This window comes from Dipodomys ordii, unplaced genomic scaffold (assembly GCF_000151885.1).
Source record: "Dipodomys ordii isolate 6190 unplaced genomic scaffold, Dord_2.0 Scaffold116, whole genome shotgun sequence".
Classification (NCBI taxonomy): domain Eukaryota; kingdom Metazoa; phylum Chordata; class Mammalia; order Rodentia; family Heteromyidae; genus Dipodomys; species Dipodomys ordii.
The window spans coordinates 1,552,348-1,573,704 of NW_012267332.1; the positions used below are offsets into that span (position 1 = coordinate 1,552,348).

At 38.0% G+C, this 21,357-nt stretch overlaps 1 protein-coding gene across 1 annotated transcript in view; it reads left to right on the forward strand.

The window, feature by feature from the left end:
- LOC105995203 (fibronectin type III domain containing protein 3C1-like) overlaps positions 1 to 21,357 on the forward strand; it is a 71,912-nt gene that overhangs the window by 16,506 nt on the left and 34,049 nt on the right. The window contains exon 4 of the mRNA XM_013028900.1: positions 20,845 to 20,921. Coding sequence (XP_012884354.1) covers positions 20,845 to 20,921 — 77 coding nt within the window. The remainder of the gene's footprint in view (positions 1 to 20,844; positions 20,922 to 21,357) is intronic.

The following is a 21,357-nucleotide window of genomic DNA, read 5'->3' on the forward strand; positions in this document are numbered from 1 at the left end:
AACCCAGGGCCTCAGGCATGCAAGGCAAGTGCTCTACCACTGAGCCATCTTCCCAGCCCTCTATCTATTTTTTGCTGGTGTATCTGTCTCTATATCTCCCTTTTTGTCTCTCGATCCCTCTTTGTTTCAATCTCTTCATCTCTATCTAGATTTCTTTATCTCTATTGCTCTCTCTTGTGCATGTATGTATGTATGCATTCATGTATCTATGTATCTATTTTGTGAAGGTACTGGAGTCTCTGTCTCTCCTTCAATCTCTTTATCTCAGTATTTCTCCACTGGAGTCTCTGTCTATCCTTCAATCTCTTTATCTCAGTATTTCTCTATCAGTCTTCTTTCTTTCTATTAACAGTCTTCTTTCTCTCATTTTATCTATCTCCCATCTATGTCTTTCTCTGTTTCTCCCACCAACCTATTTATATGTTTGTCTGCCTGTCTACTGATCTCCCCATCTATGTGTTTATGTATCTAAGTATCTTAGTATCTATGTCCGTCTGTCTATCTGTTATCTACCTACCTACCTACCTATCTTTGTGCTCCTATTAGGATATTTTTCTTTTTCTTTCTCTCTCTTTCATCTCTCTATCTAGTACTCTAACTTACTATACATCGATGTATCTATTTATCTTTCTTTCTATATTTCTCTATCTCTCTATCTTTGTACCTATCTGATTACTCTGCATTGTTACTGGAGTATCTATTTTCTTTTTTTTTTTTTGGTCAGTCATGGGCCATGTACTCTGGCCTGAGCACTGTCCTTCAGCTCTTCAGCTCAAGGCAAGCACTCTACCACTTGAGCTACAGTGCCACTTCCGGTTTTCTGGTATTTTTTATTTGATATGAGAGTTTCACAAACTTTCCTGCCTTGGCTGGCTTTGAACCATGATCCTCAGATCTCAGCCTCCTGAGTAGCTAGGATTACAGGCAAGAGCCACCGGCGCCCAACTACAGATTCTTTTTCTCTCTTTCTCATCTGTCTCTCATCTAACTTTTAACTCTATCCTTCCCTATGAGACTATACTGTTTTTTGGGTGGTTTTTTTTGGTCAGTCGTGGGGCTTGAACTCTGGGCCTGGGCGTTGTCCCTCAGCTCTTCAGCTCAAGGCGAGCGCTCTACCACTTGAGCTACAGCGCCACTTCCGGTTTTCTGGTGGTTTTATTGGAGATAGGAGTCCCTATGAGACTATACTCTTAATTGACAATTTCTCTATATCTTTCTTTGTCACTCAATTTCTTTTCTCCATATTCAATTTTTCTTTTTTCATTCTCATCTATGGTTCACATCTCTCTATGTCTTCTTTTATGTGTGTATGTGTGTATCTATGTTGCTATTATCTCTGCTGCAAGTAGGGTGTCTACCTCACTCTCTGTCTCTCTCTCTCTGTCTCTTTCTCTCTCTCTCTCTCTCTCTATATATATATATATATATCTACCTCTGTACCTAAGTATTTATTTCTATCTCGTTTTTACTGGTACTAGTATATCTCTGTATCTCTTTATCTATTTCTCATTCTTTCTCTCTCTCAATCTTCCTCTATGGATACTTCTTTATCTGTATATCTCATGTATCTATGTCTCCATCTATAATTCTGTGTATCTATTTGGTGTTGTTACTAGCATCTCTCTACCCTTTTCCCCCCTCTTTCTCTATCAATCTCTCTCACTGTCATCTTTCTATCTCTTGTCTATCTGTGTATGTCTTTCTTTCTCTCATTTATCACTGCCATGTCTAACTACCTATCTGTTTCTTGTACTGGTGTATCTCTGTCTCTTTATCTTTTTCTCTCTATTCTTCTATCTCTCTTTCAATCTCTTTCTCTTTCTGTAAATCTCTCTCATCTATCTATATCTCTATCCATGTATCTAGTTTGTGCGGTACTGGGGTCTCAATAGCTTTCTCTCTTTATCTGTATATATCTATCCCTCTTATATATTTTTTGTTTATTTTTGGGTCTGGTCGTGGGGCCTGAACTCTGGGCCTGGGCGCTGTCCCTCAGCTTTTCAGCTCAAGGTTAGCACTCTACCACTTGAGCCACAACACCACTTCCGGCTTTTTTCTTTTTTCTTATGTGGTGCTGAGGAATCGAACCCAGGGCCTCAAGCATGCAAGGCAAGCGCTCTACCACTGAGCCACCTTCCCAGCCCATCCTCTTATCTATTTTTGATGGTACTTGTATATTTCTCTCTTTGTCTCTCTATCTCTCTCTCATCTGTGTCTCTGTGCGTCTATTTTTTAAAATTTTTTGTGTGTGAAGGTATTGGTTCTCTCTCCATCTGTCACACTCTTTTTCCTCTATGTCTCCATCTCTAATATATCTCTCACATTTATCTATGTACCTATGAATCTATCTCTCTTTCTTTGTGCTGGTACTATAGTTATCTTTCTCATTTGTTTATCTCATATCTAAACAAATTTCTATACATCCATCTACATCCCTATCTCTCCATCTATGAACTATGTATGCATGTATCTGTCCATGTATTGATCTATCTATGCATCTCTGTATGTGTGTATATGGGCATATATCTACTATCATCTATCTTTCTTTCTCTCTGTATTTCTCTATGTATCTATTTTTCAACCTATCTGACTATTTTGTACTGTCATAGGGATATCTCTCTCCATTTTTCTTCGTCTCTCTTTTCCTCTGTTCTATCCTTTTCTATCTATTTTTTCTATCATTCCCTCTCATCCATCTATTTCACATCTGTGTCTTCATGTATGTATGTATCTATCTACCTACCTCTTTATCTATTTTGTGATGGTACTGGGGTATTTTTATTTCACTTTCTCTCTATGTTATTGTGCTACCAGGGTTTCTCTATCTTTGTCTCTATATCTCCACCAATCTCTCTCACTATTTTGTTTGCTACATATATCTCTATATCTATATTTGTCTTTATTTCCGTTTTTGTCTGTCTCTCTTGGTCCTCTATCTCACATGAACCTATATGTCCAATAATTATCTATGTGTCTATCTATCTGTCTATCTATCTATCTATCTATCTGTCTATTTATCTACATACTTTATGCTGGTACTTGGGCATTTCCATCTCACTGTATTTCTCTCTTCATCTTTGTCTATTTTGTGCTAGTACTGGAGTTGTGTCTTGCTCACTCTCTATTTTTATCTGCATCTCTGTCTTTGGTGCTGGGACTAGGATACTCATTCTTTTCTTTCTTTCTCAGCTATCATTTCTCTAACTCTCTGTCTACCTATCTCTATATCTATCTCAGACTATTTTGTGCTGTTACTTGAGTATCTCTCTTCCCCTCTTTATCACTCTTGCTATCTCTTTTTCCTCTGTCCTTCTATTTTTCTCTATTTTTTACTCTCTAAACTATCTCACATCTGTGTTGTCATCTCTATATCTATTTTGTGCTGGTACTGGTATTGCTCCCTATCTATGTCTGTCTGTCTATTTTGTTGTGCTCCAGGGATAGAAAAAATAAAGAAGAGATACCAAAAAACTAGAATAGAGAGTGATAAGGGAGACTAAGAAAACAGAGAGATACTCCAGTAACAATGCAAAGTAATCAGATAGGTACAAAGATAGAAAGGGAGATAGAGAAATATGGAAAGAAAGGTAGATATATCAATGTATAGTAAGTTAGAGAACTAGATAGAGATATGAAAGAGAGAGAAAGAAAAAGAAAAATACCCTAATAGGAGCACAAAGATATGTAGGTAGGTAGGTAGGTAGGTAGATACAGACAGACAGACATAGATACATAAATACATAGATGGAGAGATCAATAGACAGGCAAACATATAAAATAGGTTGATGGGAGAAACAGAGAAAGAGACATAGATGGGAGATAGATAAAATAAGAAAAAGAAGACTGTTAGCAGAAAGAAAGAAGACTGATAGAGAAATACTGAGATAAAGAGATTGAAGGAGAGACAGAGACTCCAGTACCTTCACAAAATAGATAGATACATGAATGCATACATACATACATGCACAAGAGAGAGCAATAGAGATAAAGAAATCTAGATAGAGATGAAGAGATTGAAACAAAGAGGGATCGAGAGACAAAGAGGGAGATATAGAGACAGAGAGGTACACCAGCAAAAAAATAGATAGAGGTATAGATACATAGAAAGAAAAGAAAGATATACTGAGACCCCAGTTACAGCACAAAATAGATACATACACTGATGAAACAAATAGAGATATTTAGAGAAAAATAGATTAAAAGAGGATAGAGCGAGAAAGAAATAAAAAGAGATATACACAATAGTACTAGAAAAAGAAGATAGATAGATTGATTGATGGATAGATAGATTTGATATTTGTACCCTTTGTCTTGCATATGTTTTATGACTTGGGGACAGGAAGGGGAAACACTTAACTGATGGGACAGCGGGTGAACCAATTCGTCAGTGATACTCACTAGACACTATGTTGGAAATGAACTATACAACTTCAGGGGGAGGGGGAGTGAGGCTGGAGGAGAAACATGGGGAGAAAATGAGGAGGGTGACACTGTTCAGAGATATGTACTCATTACCTGACTTATGTAGCTGTAACTCGTCTGTACACCACCTTTACAATAAAATAAAATAAAAACAGATAGATGAAAGATAGAAAGAAGACAGTGAGAGATTGATAGGGAGAATGAGACATAGACCCCAGTACCAGCAAAAATAGATATATAGATACATAAATGGAGATATAGATGAGAGATATAGAGATAGTGTTAGAGAAGAGATAGAGATTAAAAGAGATAAAGGTATTGAAAGACAAAAGAGAGAAACACAGAGAGATATATACACATACCAGTACCAGCAACAGAGAGAGAGACAGAGCGCACAACACAGAGAGAGATGCTAGGACAAAGATAGATAGATACGTACATACATACATAGATGCAGACATAGATGTAAGGTACATAGATGAGTGAGAATGCTAACAAGAGAAAAATAGAAGGAGGAAAGGAGCAAAAGATCATGAGAGGGCTGGGAAGGTGGCTCAGTGGTAGAGCGCTTGCCTTGCATGCTCGAGGCCCTGGGTTCGATTCCTCAGCACCACATAAGCAAAAAGAAAAAACCCAGAAGTGGCGCTGTGGCTCAAGTGGTAGAGTACTCGCCTTGAGCTGAAGAGCTGAGGGACAGTGCCCAAGCCCAGAGTTCAGGCCCCATGACCGGACCCAAAAAAAAGATCATGAGAGATAGTGACAAAGAAAGAGATAGAGATATAAAAGTAACAGAATTAAATAGTCTGATAGAAAGAGAAATATAGATTGATTGATGATAGATAGCTAGATAGACCGATGAGAAAGAAAGAAATCAAAAGATAGGTACCCTAATATCAGCATAAAAGTTAAATAGGTAGGTAGGTAGGTGGGTAGATAGATAGATAGACCGACAGATAGATGGTAGGCAGAGGATACCCTAGCACCAGTGCAAAATTGACAGAAAGATAAAGAGAAGCAGTGAGATAGATGCCCCAGTACATAAGGTAAATAGATGATATTGTTGTTGTTGTTGATGATGATGATGATGATGATATAAGAGAAGATAGACAGACAGACAGACAGGGAGGACATTGGGGATGAGAAAGAGAAAGAAAAATATAAGTACCCTAGTACCAACACAAAAGATGGATAAAGAGATAAATATATATATACAGATAGAAAGAGATAAAGAGTGAGACAGGTACCCCAGTACCAAAAACACAGAGACGGAGACAAATAGTGAGATAGATGCCCTAGCATAAAATAGGTAGGTAGGTAGGTAGGTAGATAGATAGATAGATAGATAGATACATACATACATACATACATACATGCATACATACATGCATACATACATACATACATATTGGACATATAGATAGATGAGAGAGATATAGACTAAAAATAGAGATAAAGCAAAATAGAGATATATAGGTATATGTAGAGAAACATGAGACAGAGAATTAGAGAAATAGACAAAGAGTGACAAAGAAAGATAGAGATACCCCAGTAGCACAACAAAATGGGCAGATAGATAGAGTTCAAAATAAAGATACCCCCTAGATGCCAGATAGATGAATGAAAGTTACAGAGAGAGGAAATATAGGAGAGATAGAGAAAAAGAGATAGAGAGGTAGATGGACAAAGAAAAATAAAGACAGGGCTGGGAAGGTAGTAATAGAGTGCTTGCCTTGCATGCATGAGGCCCTGGGTTCGATTCCTCAGCACCACATAAGCAGAAAAAGCCAGAAGTGGCGCTGTGGCTCAAGTGGTAGAGCGCTAGCCTTGAGCTGAAGAGCTGAGGGACAGCGCCCAGGCCCAGAGTTCAGGCCCCATGGCCGGACTCAAAATAAATAAATAAATAAAGACAGAAGAAAAGGGATTCCTCAGTAACAGCACAAAATAGATAGGTAGAAAGTTAGGTAGATACATGCATACATACATACATACATACATACAGAAATTCAGAGAAGGGGAAAAAAGGAACGAAAAAATGAATGAATGATAGTTTGCTAGATATATAGTTTGCTTGATAGATTGAGACTTAGAAAGATGAGAGATCAAGGACAATGATAGAAAGTAGGAGCACAAAGATATATAGGTAGACACACACAGATAGATAATAGATGTGAGACAGAAATAGAAAGACAGATGGATAGGAGAGATGAAAGTAAGCAATGTGGGAGACAGAGGGGGAGTGAGGGAGGGAGAGACAGAGACCCCAGTACCTGTACAAAATAGATAGATACATAGACAAAGATATTGCTAGATAAGAGACATAAAGAGAGATAAAAAGAGATAAACATTGAATGAGAAATAAACTAGATAAAAGATATAGAGATGAGAAGAGAGATATTGAAAGAGATAGGATAGAGAAAAAAGAGATAAAAAAACAGAGAGATACACCAGTACCAGAAAAAGATAGCTAAATATGTATGTATGTAGGTAGATAGACAGACAGACAGACAGATAGATGTGAAAGATATAGATGAGAGATAGAAACATAAATAGATGAAAGGTAGAAGATAGTGTGACAGATTGAGGGGAGGGGAGAGAAACAGAGACCCCAGTACCAACACAAAATAGATATATAGTTACCTAGGTGGAGGAATAGATAGATGAGACATATAGAAAAATAGCGATAGAGATTGACAGAGAAAGGGAAAGAAAGAGATAGAGGGCTGGGAAGGCGGCTCCGTGGTAGAATGCCTGCCTTGCATGCACGCGGCCCTGAGTTCGATTCCTCAGCACCACATAAGCAGAAAAAGCTGGAAGTGGTGCTGTGGCTCAAGTGGTGGAGCACTAGCCTTGAGCTGAAGAGCTGAGGGACAGTGCCCAGGCCCAGAGTTCAGGCACCATGATTGGCAAAAAAATAAAAATAAAAAAAGAAAGAGATAAAGAGATAAACACAAAGGTACAACAGTAGTAGCAAAATAGACAAATGCATAGATACATAAAGACACATAAGAAAAAGAGATAGTGAAATAATCACCCCAATAGCAGCAATAGATAGAGGCAGAGAAATAGCAACATAGAAACAGATACTCCAGTACCAGGACATAAAAGATACAGATATACAGACAGATACATACATAGATGAAGACATAAATAGATTCAAGATACATAGATGAGAGAGAAGGATAAAATGAGACAGAAAATAAGAGAGAGAGGAAAAAGAGATAGTGAGTGATAGATACATATAGATAAAGAGAGAAATAGGAGAAAGATTATTAGAGAAATAGAGACAATAAAAGATAGAGATACCCCAGTAGCACAACAAAATACATAGACACATGTATAGATTGATAGGTAGGTAGGTAGATAGAGCGATAGATAGATAGATAGTAGACAGTAGATAGTAGATAGATACATACATATATAAACAGAGATACACAAATACAGAAATCTATATATAGATAAATGGATACATACATAAGAGATACCCCAGTACCAACAATAAATTGACAGACAAAAGGCGTGAGACAGAGAGAGAATGATAGAGTGAAATAGAGATAGGAAGAGACAGAGATGGAAAGAGAAATAGAAAATGATACAGTAAAAAGAGATGTAGTAATAGAGAAAAAGCAAGTGATGCCTCAGTACCATCACAGAATAGATGGATAGATAGATGATAGATAGATAGATAGATAGATAGATAGATAGATAGATAGATAGATAGATAGATAGATAGATAGATAGACAAGAGACTTACATAGAGACAAAGATGAGATAGAAAGAAAAGAGTGAGAGAATTAATAGGTATATAGGCACACATAGAGAGAGAAATAGATAAATGAATGGTGAGACAGAGACCCAGTATCAGCACAAAATATATACATGGAAACATAATGGATGATAGAGGTATAGAGAGAGAGATAGTTAGAAACGGAAAATATAGACAAAGATTGCAAGAGGGGGGGCGGGGCTGGAAATGTATCTTAGTAGTAGAGTGCTTGCCAAGCATGCATGAAGCCGTGGGTTTGATTTCTCAGTACCACAGAAAAAGCCAGAAATGGTGCCGTGGCTCAAGTGGTAGAGTGCTAGTCTTGAGCAAAAGAAGTTCAAGAACAGCGCCAGGTCCTGAGTTCAAGCCCCAGGACTGGCCAAAGAGAAAGAGACACAGAGAGAGAGAGAGAGAGAGAGAGAGGCAGACAGACAGACAGACATATCAGTACCAGCAAAAAAATAGATACATAAATTTATACATAGAGATAGTGAGATATACACCCCAGTATCAGCACTAGATAGATAGATAGATAGATAGATAGATAGATAGATAGATCGATAGATAGATAGATAGATAGATAGATAGACAGACCCCAGTTCTAGCAGAAAATAGATACATACATATATGTATAGCTACATAGATAAATACAAGTTAGATAAGAGTGTTAGAAAGATATAGAGAAAAATAGAAGAGAGGCTGGGAAGGTGGCTCAGTGGTAGAGCGCTTGCCTTGCATGTCTGAGGCCCTGGGTTCCATTCCTCAGCACCACATAACCAAAAAGAAAAAAGCCGAAAGTGGCGCTGTGGCTCAAGTGGTAGAGCGCTAGCCTTGAGCTGAAGAGCTGAGGGACAGTGCCCAGGCCCAGAGATCAAGCCCCACGACCGGACCCAAAAAAAGAAAAATAGAAGAGAGATAGAGGGAAAAGTGTTAGAGAAAGAAAAGAGAGAAATAAAGAGACATACCCCAGTAACAGTACAGTCAGACAGGTAGAAAAATAGAAACAGAGATAATAGATAGATAGATAGATAGATAGATAGATAGATAGATAGATAGATAGATAGATAGATAGATAGATAGATAGATATCCATACATACATACATGTAGATAGATGAGAAACAAAGAGAAAGATAGGTACCCTAGTACTAGCACAAAAAAATAGGTAGGTAAATAGATAAATACATACATACATGCATGCAAGCATACATACATAGATGTGTAGATACTTACATAGATACATAAGTAGATAAGAGATAGAAGAGAGAGAGTTAGAGAGAGGTCAAAAGAGAAAAAGTTAGAAAGAGTAAGAAAAGAAGAGGGCCAGAGGTCTGGGAAGGTGGCTCAGTGGTAGAGCGCTTGCCTTGCATGCATGAGGCCCTGGGTTCCATTCCTCAGTGCCACATAAGCAGAAAAAGCTGGAAGTGGCGCTGTGGCTAATGGTAGAGCGTTAGCCTTGAGCTGAAGAGCTGAGGGACAGCGCCCAGACCCAGAGTTCAGGCCCCACAACTGACCAAGAAAAAGAAGAGGTCCAGAAAGACATACAGGGATATCCCAGTACCAGCACATGATAGATAGATAGATAGATAGATAGATAGATAGATAGATAGATAGATAGATAGATAGATAGATAGATAGATAGATAGACAGACAGACAGACAGACAGACAGACAGACATGCATACATACATAAATTCAAGAAATCTAGAGTGATAGGTATATGGATAACACAGAGATGAGAAACAGAGAGACAAAGAGGTAGAAAGAAAAAGATGGATGGAAAGATAAAGAGTAAGAGAGAAAGAGGGGCAAGGAGAAAAGTAGAGAGATACCTCAGTACTAGCACAAAACAGATAGATATATAGATCAGTACATACAGAGTACATGGAGAAATAGAGAAACATAGATAGAAAAATAGATACATAGAGAGAGAGATACCCCAGTGCCTACACTAAATCGACAGACAGAGGGAGTGAGATAGACAAAATGATAGTGAGGGGGGAGAGAGAGAGAAAGAGAGAGAGAGAGAGAGAGAAGAGACAGATACAAAAAGAAGAGATAGACTGAAAGAACTATATAGGTAGAGAAATGGAAAAGACAGATATAGTGGTAGAGATAGAAAGACACAAAAATAGAGAAAAAGAGACTGATACCCCAGTGCCACCACCATATATAGAGAGAGAAATACCCCAGTACAAACACAAAATAGATACATGCATACATACATGAAGGCATAGATAGATGAGAGTGATACAAAAAGAAAAATATAAAAGAGATGGAGGGAAAAGAGAGATAATGATAAAGGAAGACAGAAGCAGAAACACTCCAGTAACAGTACAAAGAGATTCAGACACATAGGCAAACAGACAGTTACATAGATACATGATGGAGACATAGACATATTCGAGATAGATGAGAAACAAAGAGAGAGGCAAAAACAGAGAGATAGAGATGAAGAGATATAGATATACATATATAGAAAGAAATAGAGATAATGAGAGAAATTGTTAAAAAAAAGAAAGAAAGAAACAGAGACAAAAAAGAGAAGTAAGGACTGGGATATAGCTCAGTGGCAAAGTGTTTGCCTAGCAAGGCAACATCCTAGGTTCAATCCCCACTACCAAAAAAGAAAAGACAAACAAAGAGAAATACCCCAGTACCAGAACAAAATAGATTGACGGACAAGAGATTAGATAGATGAGAGACAGAGAGATAAAAGGGAGAGAAAGTTGGATACCCCAGTACCAGCACAAATGATAAATAGATATGAGTTAGAGAGCCCAATGAAAAAATATAGACAGAAAGCGATAGTTGAAAAACGAATTTTACAACTTTGGTGGGGGGCAGGGAGGAGGAGGAGATGGGAAAGGATAGGAAGGGGAAACAAAGGAGGAGGCAACAATGCTTGATAAGAAATGTACTCATTATCTTGCCCATGTAATTGAAACCCCTCCGTATGGTATTTTCACAATTAAAAAAAAGAAGTTGCTATTTAATAAAGCGGCTTATGAATACAAAAAAACATAGATGAAAGATTGATAGATGATAGAAAGATAGTATGAGACATTAATAGATAGTGAGAGACAGAGAGATACAGAAACCAGTACCAGAACAAAATAGATACTTAGATATATAGATGGAGATACAGAGAAAGAGAAATAGAGATATGAGAGAGGGATAGAGACACAAAGAGGAGATAAAGAAACATTCACAAGTACAGCCAAAACAGAGATACATACATACATACATTGGTATATAGCTATATATATTGGAGACCTAGATAAATGCAAGATAGATGAGAGACCAAGAATGAGAGACAAAAATAGTAATAGAGAAAGAGATGGAGAGATACAGAGAGAAAAAGAAAGAGATAGTGAGATACATTGTTAGAGAAATAGAGATAGAGACAAAAAAAAGATACTATAAGACCAGAATAAAATAGACCAACAGACAATTATAAGATACATGAGAGAGAAAGATAGGTATCCCAGTACTCACACAAAAGATAAATTGATTGATTGATTGAAAGATAGATACAGAGTTAGAGAAATGGAAGCTAGAGATTAGAAAGAAAGAGATAGGTACCCTAGTACCAGCACAAAAGATAAGTAGATGCATACATGAAGATATCAATAAATAGATACATAGGCACATAATTAAATAAGAGATAGATAAGAGCCAATGTCACAGAGATAAAGAAAAAGAGAGACAAAAGGATAAAGATGGAGAGATCAAAAGATACAGAGAAGTGTTGCTGTGTCTCAAGTGTTAAGAACACTAGCCTTGAGCACAAAAGAGACTCAGGGACAGTGCCCAGGCCCTGAGTTCAAACCCCAGGTGGTGGGGGGAGATAAAGAAAAGAAAGATACAAACAGCAAAAAAATGAAACAGGGACAAGGATAGAGATAAAGGGACAACATGGAAGAGAGAAAAAGAGAGAATACATACATACATACATACATATATACATACATACATACATACATACATACATTGATGAGAGAAATTGAAATAGAGATGGAGAAAACAGAAAAATAGAGGTAGATAGTTTGAGATATTGACAAAGAGAGATAGAGTGAAAAAGAGCGAGCAAGAGAGAGAGAGAGGCCTCAGTACCAGTACGAAATGGATAGATTGATACATTGATAGATGGAAACATAGAGGAGATACAAAAGGATATGTAAAAAAGTTAGAGATATAAAGAAATAGAAATAGATAGTGAGAGACATTGAGAGTTAGAGAAACAAAGAGAGATGGAATAAAAGAGATAGATATACCACAGTACCAGCACAAGATAGATGATAGGGAGATAGCTCCACTGAGAGGTACACTGTACCAGCACAAAAAAGATATCGAGATAAAGAGATAGTGAGATTGAGAGGTAATTCAGTACAACAGATACTATCTATCTACAAGGTAAATAGATAATCTCTATATCTATTTATCTATAGCTACATAGATAGATCCATAGACATATACTGGGGCAGATGATTCAAGAGAGGTAAGAGACAGACAAAAATCAGAAAGAGATATAGATATATACGAAAGAAAAAGAAAAAAGGTAGATACATAGATTGATGGATAAATAGAGACAGAGACAAAGACATCGATACCCCAGAACTAGAGAGAGAGAGAGATAGTGATCTTAGTACCAGCACAAAAGGAAGGAAGGAGGGAAGAGAGGGAGGGAGGGAGGGAGGGAGGAAGGAAGTGAGATTGAGGGAGATGGAGAAAAAGAGACAGACTTAGGGGAGAGATAAAAAGGAGATATTGTCAGGGATTGATTGAGAAATAGGAACAGAGATAGAAAAGGAGAGATAAAGAGAGTGACAGAGACCCCAGTACCAGCATAAAATGGATAACCACATAGATATATAGATGGGTGAGAGAAATAGAGATACAGATTAAAAGAGGGATGGAAATAAAGCAAAGAGAAAGAGATAAAGAGACAGATATACCAGTACAAGCAAAAAATGGTTAGAGAAATAGAGACAGAGACGAGTGATAGATACCAGGAACCAGAACAAATAGATAGATGATAGATTGATTGATAGATACATAGATAGACAAATAGACAGACCTGAGAGACAGAGATAAGAGAGAGAGATGCCATTACCAGCACAAAAATAGATAACAGATAGAGAGATAGAGAGATATCGTTAGAAGAAGACAGAAATAAAATAGAAATAGAAGATACTGTGAGAGATTGATTTAGAGATAGCAACAGACATAAAGAGGTAGAGAGAAATCCCAGTACCAGCACCAAATAAATAGATACATTGATGGAGGCATAGATAGATGATAGATGTGTAGAAAAATATATAGAGGGGGCTGGGAAAGTGGCTTAGTGGCAGAGTGCTTGCCTATCATGCATGAAGCCCTGGGTTCTATCCCTCAGTACCACATAAACAGAAAAAGCCAGAAGTGGTGCTGTGGCTCAAGTGGTAGAGTGCTAGTCTTGAGAAAAGAAGCTCAAGGACAGTGCCGAGGCCCAGAGTTCAAGCCCCAGGAAGGGCAAAAAAAAGATATATGGAGAGAAATAGACAGATATTGAAAAAATGAGAATGATAGAGTGACAATAAGATAGAGAAAGAGAGACAGATATACCAGTAGTAGCAAAAGATAGACATATAGATACACAGATATGGAATGATAGAGAGCAAGACAGAGAGATACCCCAGTAGCAGCACAAATTAGACAGACAGACAGACAATGAGCAAGGTAGAGATACTCTAGTACCAGCACAAAATAGATACATGCATACATACATACATGCATGCATGCATACATACATGCATGCATGTATGCATGCATGCATGCAAGATAGATAGACCATAGTGATAGAGATAGAAAAATAAGAGAGCCGGGCACCAGAGGCTCACACCTGTAATCTTAGCTACTCAGGAGGCTGGGATCTGCAAATCTCTGTTCAAAGCCAGCCTTGTAAAGGAAAGTCCATGAGACTCTCATCTCCAATTAACCACCAGAAAACCAGAAGTGGCATTGTGGCTCAAGTGGTAGAGTGCTCACCTTGAGCTGAAGAGCTCAGGGATAGTGCCCAGGCCCAGAGTTCAAGACCCACAAGCAACAAAACAAAAGAAAAAGAAAAGAGAGAGAAAGGGGAAATAGAAGAGACACAAAGAAAAATAGAAATACCTAGCACAAAATAGTCAAATAGGTAGAAAGATAGATGATAAAGAAAGATAGATAAGTAGGTAGAAAGAAGGGGGGTGGATGGATAGGTGGATAGAGAGAGAAGAAGAGATAGTGATATGGACAGATACCACAGTACCGGAACAAAATAGAGATATAAAGAAAGAGTGAGATAGAGAGATACCACAGTACCAGTTCAAAAGACATAGACAGCGGGCGCTGGTGGCTCACGCCTATAATCCTAGCTACTCAGGAGGCTGAGATCTGAGGATCGCAGTTCAAAGCCAGCCCGGGCAGGAGAGACTGTGAGACTCCTATCTCCAATAAACCACCAGAAAACCGGAAGTGGCGCTGTAGCTCAAGTGGTAGAGCACTAGCCTTGAGCTGAAGAGCTGAGGGACAGCGCCCAGGCCCAGAGTTCAAGCCCCACGACCGACAAAAAAAAAAAAAAGACATAGACAAACAGACATACTGGAAACCTAAGTACAAGATAGATGAGAGACAGAAAGATATAGAGAGAAAAGAGAGAGAGAGAGAGGTGGTAAAAAATAAATACAGAGAGATAGTAAGAGAGACTGATAGAGATACCCAGTAAAAAACAGAGAGAGATAGACAGACAGATACATAGACAGACAGATACATAGACAGACATATATACATACATACCTATTGATGTGATATACACAGATGAGAGACAAAGATAAAGAGAAATAGAGAGAGATAGAGAAATAGAAATTAGAGATATCATTAGAGAGATTGATACAGAAATAGAGACAAAGAGAGATATCCCAATAACAGGACAAATTACACAGACATAGAGATAGTTATATAGATAGATGACAGAGAAAGATAGGTACCCACCAGCAAAAAAGATAATGATGATGAAGATAGATAGATAGATAGATAGATAGATAGATAGATAGATAGATAGATAGATAGATAGATAGATAATAGAGACAGATAGGGTTATAGAGGGAGATAGAGCAAAACAGATAGACACAGAGACATTGACAAATGAGAAATAGAAAGTTGTATGATATTAATAGATAGGAAGAGAGAGACAGTGAAATAGAGACCCCACTTCCAGCACAAAATAGATACATATATACATACATATATAGATGGAAACAGAAATAAAAGCGATAAAAGATATATTTAGAGAGACTGCTAGAAATAGATTGAAAGAGATAAAGGGATAGAGAAAGAAAGAAAAATAGAGAAATACACCAGTACCAGCAATAGACATAGATACCCCAGTTAGACAGACAGACAGACAGAGATATAGAGCAAGATAGACAGACAGACAGACAGAGATATAGAGCAAGATAGATACCCCAGTAGCCACACAAAATAGATAGATAGATAGATAGATAGATAGATAGATAGATAGATAGATAGATAGATAGATAGATAGATAGATAGATAGATGAAGACATAGATCGATCTGAGATAAGAGAGTGATAGAAAAATAGGATAGATAGAGAGGAGAGATAGAGATACCCCAATATCAGCACAAAATAATCAGTTAGGTAGCTAGATACAAACAAACATGCATACATACATACATACACACATACATACATACATACATACACACATACACAAACACACACACATATATGAGAGAAAGAGAGATGAGAGCAGAGAACAAGAAGTAAAAAGAGGAGAGATAGAGTAAGGGAGAAAGTAGGAAGAGAGATAAAGAAACCTCAGGGCTGGGAAGGTGGCTCAGTGGTAGAGTGCTTGCCTTACATGCATGAGGCCCTGGGTTCAATTCCTCAGCACCACATAAACAGAAAAAGCCAGAAGTGGCACTGTGGCTCAAGTGGTAGAGTGCTAGCCTTGAGCTGAAGAGCTGAGGGACAGTGCCCAGGCCCAGAGTTCAGGCCCCAACAGGCAAAAAAAAAAGAAAGAAAAGAAAAAAGAAACCTCAGTACCAGCACAAAATAAAACAATACATAGATAGATCAATACATAGAAAGACAGAGAGATTGGTTGATTGATTGATGGAGAAATAGATCAATAGATACATATATAGGTACATACATATATGAGAGGTATAGAGATAACCCAGTACCAACTCTAAATAGACAGATACAGAGCATGAGAAAGAATGGCAATGATACTGAGAGAGAGCAAGATAGAGACAGATATACAGAGTAAGAAAGATTTAGAGAAAATAGAGACAAATAGACATAGAGAAATAGATATTCGGGCTGGGGAGGTGGCTCAGTGGTAGAGTGCTTGCCTTGCATACATGAGCCCCTGGGTTTGATTTCTCACCACCACATAAGCAGAAAAAGCCGGAAGTGGCACTGTGGCTCAAGTGGTAGAGCCTTGAGCTGAAGAGCTGAGGGACAGTGCCCAGGCCCAGAGTTCAGGCCCCATGAGTGACAAAAAAGAAAGAAAGAAAGAGAGATTCAGAGAGATAAATAGAAGAGAAATAAATGAGAGGTAGATGAAAGAAACAAAAGATAAATATACAGAGAGAAAGATAGATGGGGTAATAGAGAAAAATAAAGAGATAAAAAGTTATGCTAGTACCAACAACTAGAGGGACAGACACATAGATATATAGAAGCATAGATACATAGATCACTACATAAAAAGATAGATGAATAGATAAATAGATACATGCATACATATATAGATATATAGATACATAGATCGATGCAAGATAGAGAAAGAGATACCCTAGTACCAACACTAAATAGACACATAGAGGGAGTAGGACAAAGAGAATGGTAGAGTGATACAGAGAGGAAAAGATAGAGAGCCACAGAGAGAGATTTAAAGAGAAAGAAAAATAGAATGATAGTGATAGGGGAATAGAAAGAGATAAAGAGAAACACTTGTATCAACTAAAAGTAGAGAAATAGAGATATAGGTAGATAGCCAGATACATAGAAAGAGATAAAGATACACAGAGTAAGATAGATACCCCAGTACCAACTCAAAATAGAAAAAGAAAGACACATGGATTGGTAGAAAGATAGAGATTGATATACAAAAACAGACAGAGATATCCCAGTACCAGAATAAAATAATTCAATATGTATATACATACATAGAGATATAGTGAGATAGAGATGCACAACTATCAGCACAAAATAGATATGGGGAGAGAGCACATGCAAGATAGGGAAAGAGGGCTGGGAAGGTGGCTCAGTAGTAGAGCGCTTGCCTTGCATGCCTGAGGCCCTGAGTTCGATTCCTCAGCACCACATAAGCAAAAAGAAAACAGCCGGAAGTGGCGCTGTGGCTCAAGTGGTAGAGCGCTAGCCTTGAGCTGAAAAGCTGAGGGACAGCGCCCAAGCCCAGAGTTCAGGTCCCACGACTGGACCCCCCCAAAAAAAAAGATAGGGAAAGATAGTCTAGCACCTGCACAAAACAGATAGGCTAGGAACCAGTGGATTATGCCTATTATCCTAGCTATTCAGGAGGCTGAGGTCTGAGGATGGAGGTTCAAAGCCAGCCCAGGCAGGAAAACCTTTGAGACTCTTATCTTCAATTAAGCACCAGAAAAGTGGTGCTGTGGCTTAAAATGGTAGAGTGCTAGCCTTGAGTGCAAAAGCTCAGGTTCAGCAACCAAGCCTAATTCAAGGCCAAAGACTGACAAAAGAGACAGGCAGGCAGGCAGGCAAGCAGGCAGGCAGGCAAACAGATAGATAGCAGATTAGAGATAGACAGACTTAGAGACAGATACAAAAAAAGAGATAGAGAAAAATGGGGATATAAAGAGAAAGACATCTCAGTAAAACTACTAGATAGATAGATAGATACATACATACATACTTACATACATAGATTGATAGAAATGAGAAAGAGAAAGATACCCCAGTACAGAGAGATAGGTAGGTAGTTAGATAGATAAATGAGAAATAGAGAGATGAAAGGGAAAAAAGACAAAAATTGATACCCCAGTACAAACAAAAAATAGACATGGCTAGAACAATAGATAATAGACAGACAAGACTGATAGATCCATAGATCCATATATAGATAATATAGAGAGATAAAGAGAAAGGAATAGAGATATAAGATAGATATGGTAGCAGAGACAGAGAAATAAAAGATACTAAGAGAAAGCTAGAAAGAGAAAGTGACAGGGAAAGAGAGACCTCAGCAAAATCACTAGATAGAGACAGACGGAGAGATAGAAAGACAGATAGATAGACATAATAGATGGAGAGATAGAAAGACAAAGAGGTAGAGATAGAGAAAGGGAGAGATGGGGAGAGAGAAAAAGGAAGATGAGGAGAGAAAGGGAACAATGAAAGATAAAAAGATACCCTAGTATCAACAGGAGAGAGAGAGAGAAAGGATAGAGACAGATAGATAGACAGACAGACAAACTATGTCATTTGCCAGAGACATGGATGGACTTAGAACAAATCATGTTAAGTGAGGTAAGCCAAGCTCAGAGAGACAGATGATGAATGTTTTCTCTCATATGGGGAAGCTGTATCTAAAATATAACAGGACATGATAACCTACACAGGAATCTAGATATTCACACACAGTTAAACTAAAGGAGGATACCCTTAGGGGAAGAACCCAAAGGTGTAACTGCTCTGAACATTTAAAATACTATTTATCAAAACAAATTCCTGGAAATAGAAAAAAATTGTGGTTATTGGTGATGGTGATGGTGGAGGTGGTGGTGTTTGTTTTTGCTTTGGGTCTTTTTTTTCTTTTATGGGGAGGAGGTTACAGAGAAAGAGAGAGGAAGAGTGAACAAATGCTATCATGCTATTCAGTACACACTATGTACAAAATGATCTATGTAACTTGTGGGCAGGGATGAGAGGGGAAAACTAGGGGAAAGAGAAGGAGGGGTGACATTGTCCAAAAAAAATGTACTCATTATGTGACTTATAAATTGGTAACCTCTCTTACAACACCTTAATAATAACAATAAAATTATATTTTTTAAAAGATGAGTAAAAGAAAGATAGGCAGATGCATAGATACCTACATACGTATGTACATATGGGGGGGCAAGAGGAGATGAGCTAGAGAGAAATCTTAGTATCAGAACTAAATAGATAGAGGGGCTGGGAAGGTGGCTCAGTGGTAGAGCGCTTGCCTTGCATGCATGAGGCCCTGAGTTCGATTCCTCAGCACCACATAAGCAAAAAGAAAAAAGCCGGAAGTGGCACTATGGCTCAAGTGGTAGAGCGCTAGCCTTGAGCTGAAGAGCTGAGGGACAGCGCCCAGGCCCAGAGTTCAGGCCCCACGACCAAACTCCCCCCCCAAAAAAGAACTAAATAGATAGAATGATAGATAAAAGAGAGAAAGACAGATCCAGAGAGAGAAAGAGATAGATAAATAGAATGTGTGTGAAAGAGAGATGGATATAAAAGACAGAGTGAAAGAGAAAGATAAACTGACAGATAGCAGGAGAAATGAAGAGGAAACAATGATATAGAGAGATAAAGGGAGAGATACTCCAGTACAAACATGATAAAGAGACATTGAGATACCCCAATACCAGCACAAAATAGAGACAGATATAGACAGAAAGACAGATATATGAGAGAGAGCTGAGAGACACAGAGCTAAAGAAAACAAAGAGATATAGAAGCCATATTGGTGGCTCACACCTGTAATCCTAGCTACTTAGGAGGCTGAGATCTGAGAATCTACACTCAAAGCCAGTCTGGACAGGAAAGTCCCAGAGACTTTTAATCTCCAATTAACCACCAGGAAACCAGAAGTAGCACTGTAGCTCAAGTGGGTAGAGCATTAACCTAGAGCTGAAGAGCTCAGGGACAGCACTCAGGTCCTGAGTTCAAGCCCCACAACTGACAAAAAAGATATAGAGAGCCACAGAGAAAAATAGAGATAATAAGAGATTGATAGAGATACAGAGATAGAGATAAAATAAAAATATCCCAGTGCCAACAGTAATTGGATGGATGGATGGATGGATAGATAGATAGATAGATAGATAGATAGATAGATAGATAGATAGATAGATAGATAGATAGATAGATAGATAGGATAAGATAGATAAGATAAATAGAATTAGCTAAATGAAGGGGGAAGGTACCCCAGTACCACAACAAAAGATAGATAGATAGGGATGGATGGATGGAAAATGGGCAGATAGATGAGAGAGAAAGGGAGAAAGAGACAGAGATCCCAATACCAGAACAGAAGAGAAATACAGACAGACAGATTGATGGGGTAAGAGAGAAAAAGAGATAAATTCCCAGTACCAGCACAAAATAGTGAGGACAGAGAGAGATCAACATACAAATAACCTTTTTGTAGTTCATCTGCATTAGCAGTCTTGCCAATATTTTTATAATATAAATATTGCCCATGTCATGTTTTGGGGGGTTATTTTTCATTAGTTGTGATTTGTCTCTGATAATTGTCTTTGTGAATAAACAACACTTTCAAAATGGCTCAGTGCTGTTTTGACCACTCAATGTTAACTGGCTCCTGTAAATAACTTTGTTTCTAGCAATTTCACTATTTATTATTAATTATTTTCTTAGGACCTGCTGATGTACCTCTGATGTCACCAAGTGGTACGTTACCTCCAATTTACCTACCACCTGGATATATGTCCCAGGTATGTTAACATAGTTTTTATTTGGCTGTTTAGCTCTAAATTATCATTTAATATTTTTCCCCATCCCACTGCTTGATAAAAGAAATTATGGGGCTGAATACTAGCTGCTCAGGAGACTGAGATCTAAGAATTGTGGTTCAAGGCCAGGCAATTCTGAGAAACTTTATCTCCAGTTAACCAACAAAAAGATAGAACTGGAGGCATAGCTCAACTGGTAGAGAGCCAGCTGGGAGCAAAAAATCCAAGTGAGGGCAAAAAATGCCTTGAGTTCAAGTCCCAGTACTAGCACAGACACACAAAAAAATTCTGGAATACTATTTTTTCATTTTACTGTTACCATTGCATTCCTGCTATGCTGGGAATACAGCCCAAGGTTTTTCCCATACTAGGCAATTGCTCTTCCAATGAGCTATATCTCCAGCCCTTGTTATCATTA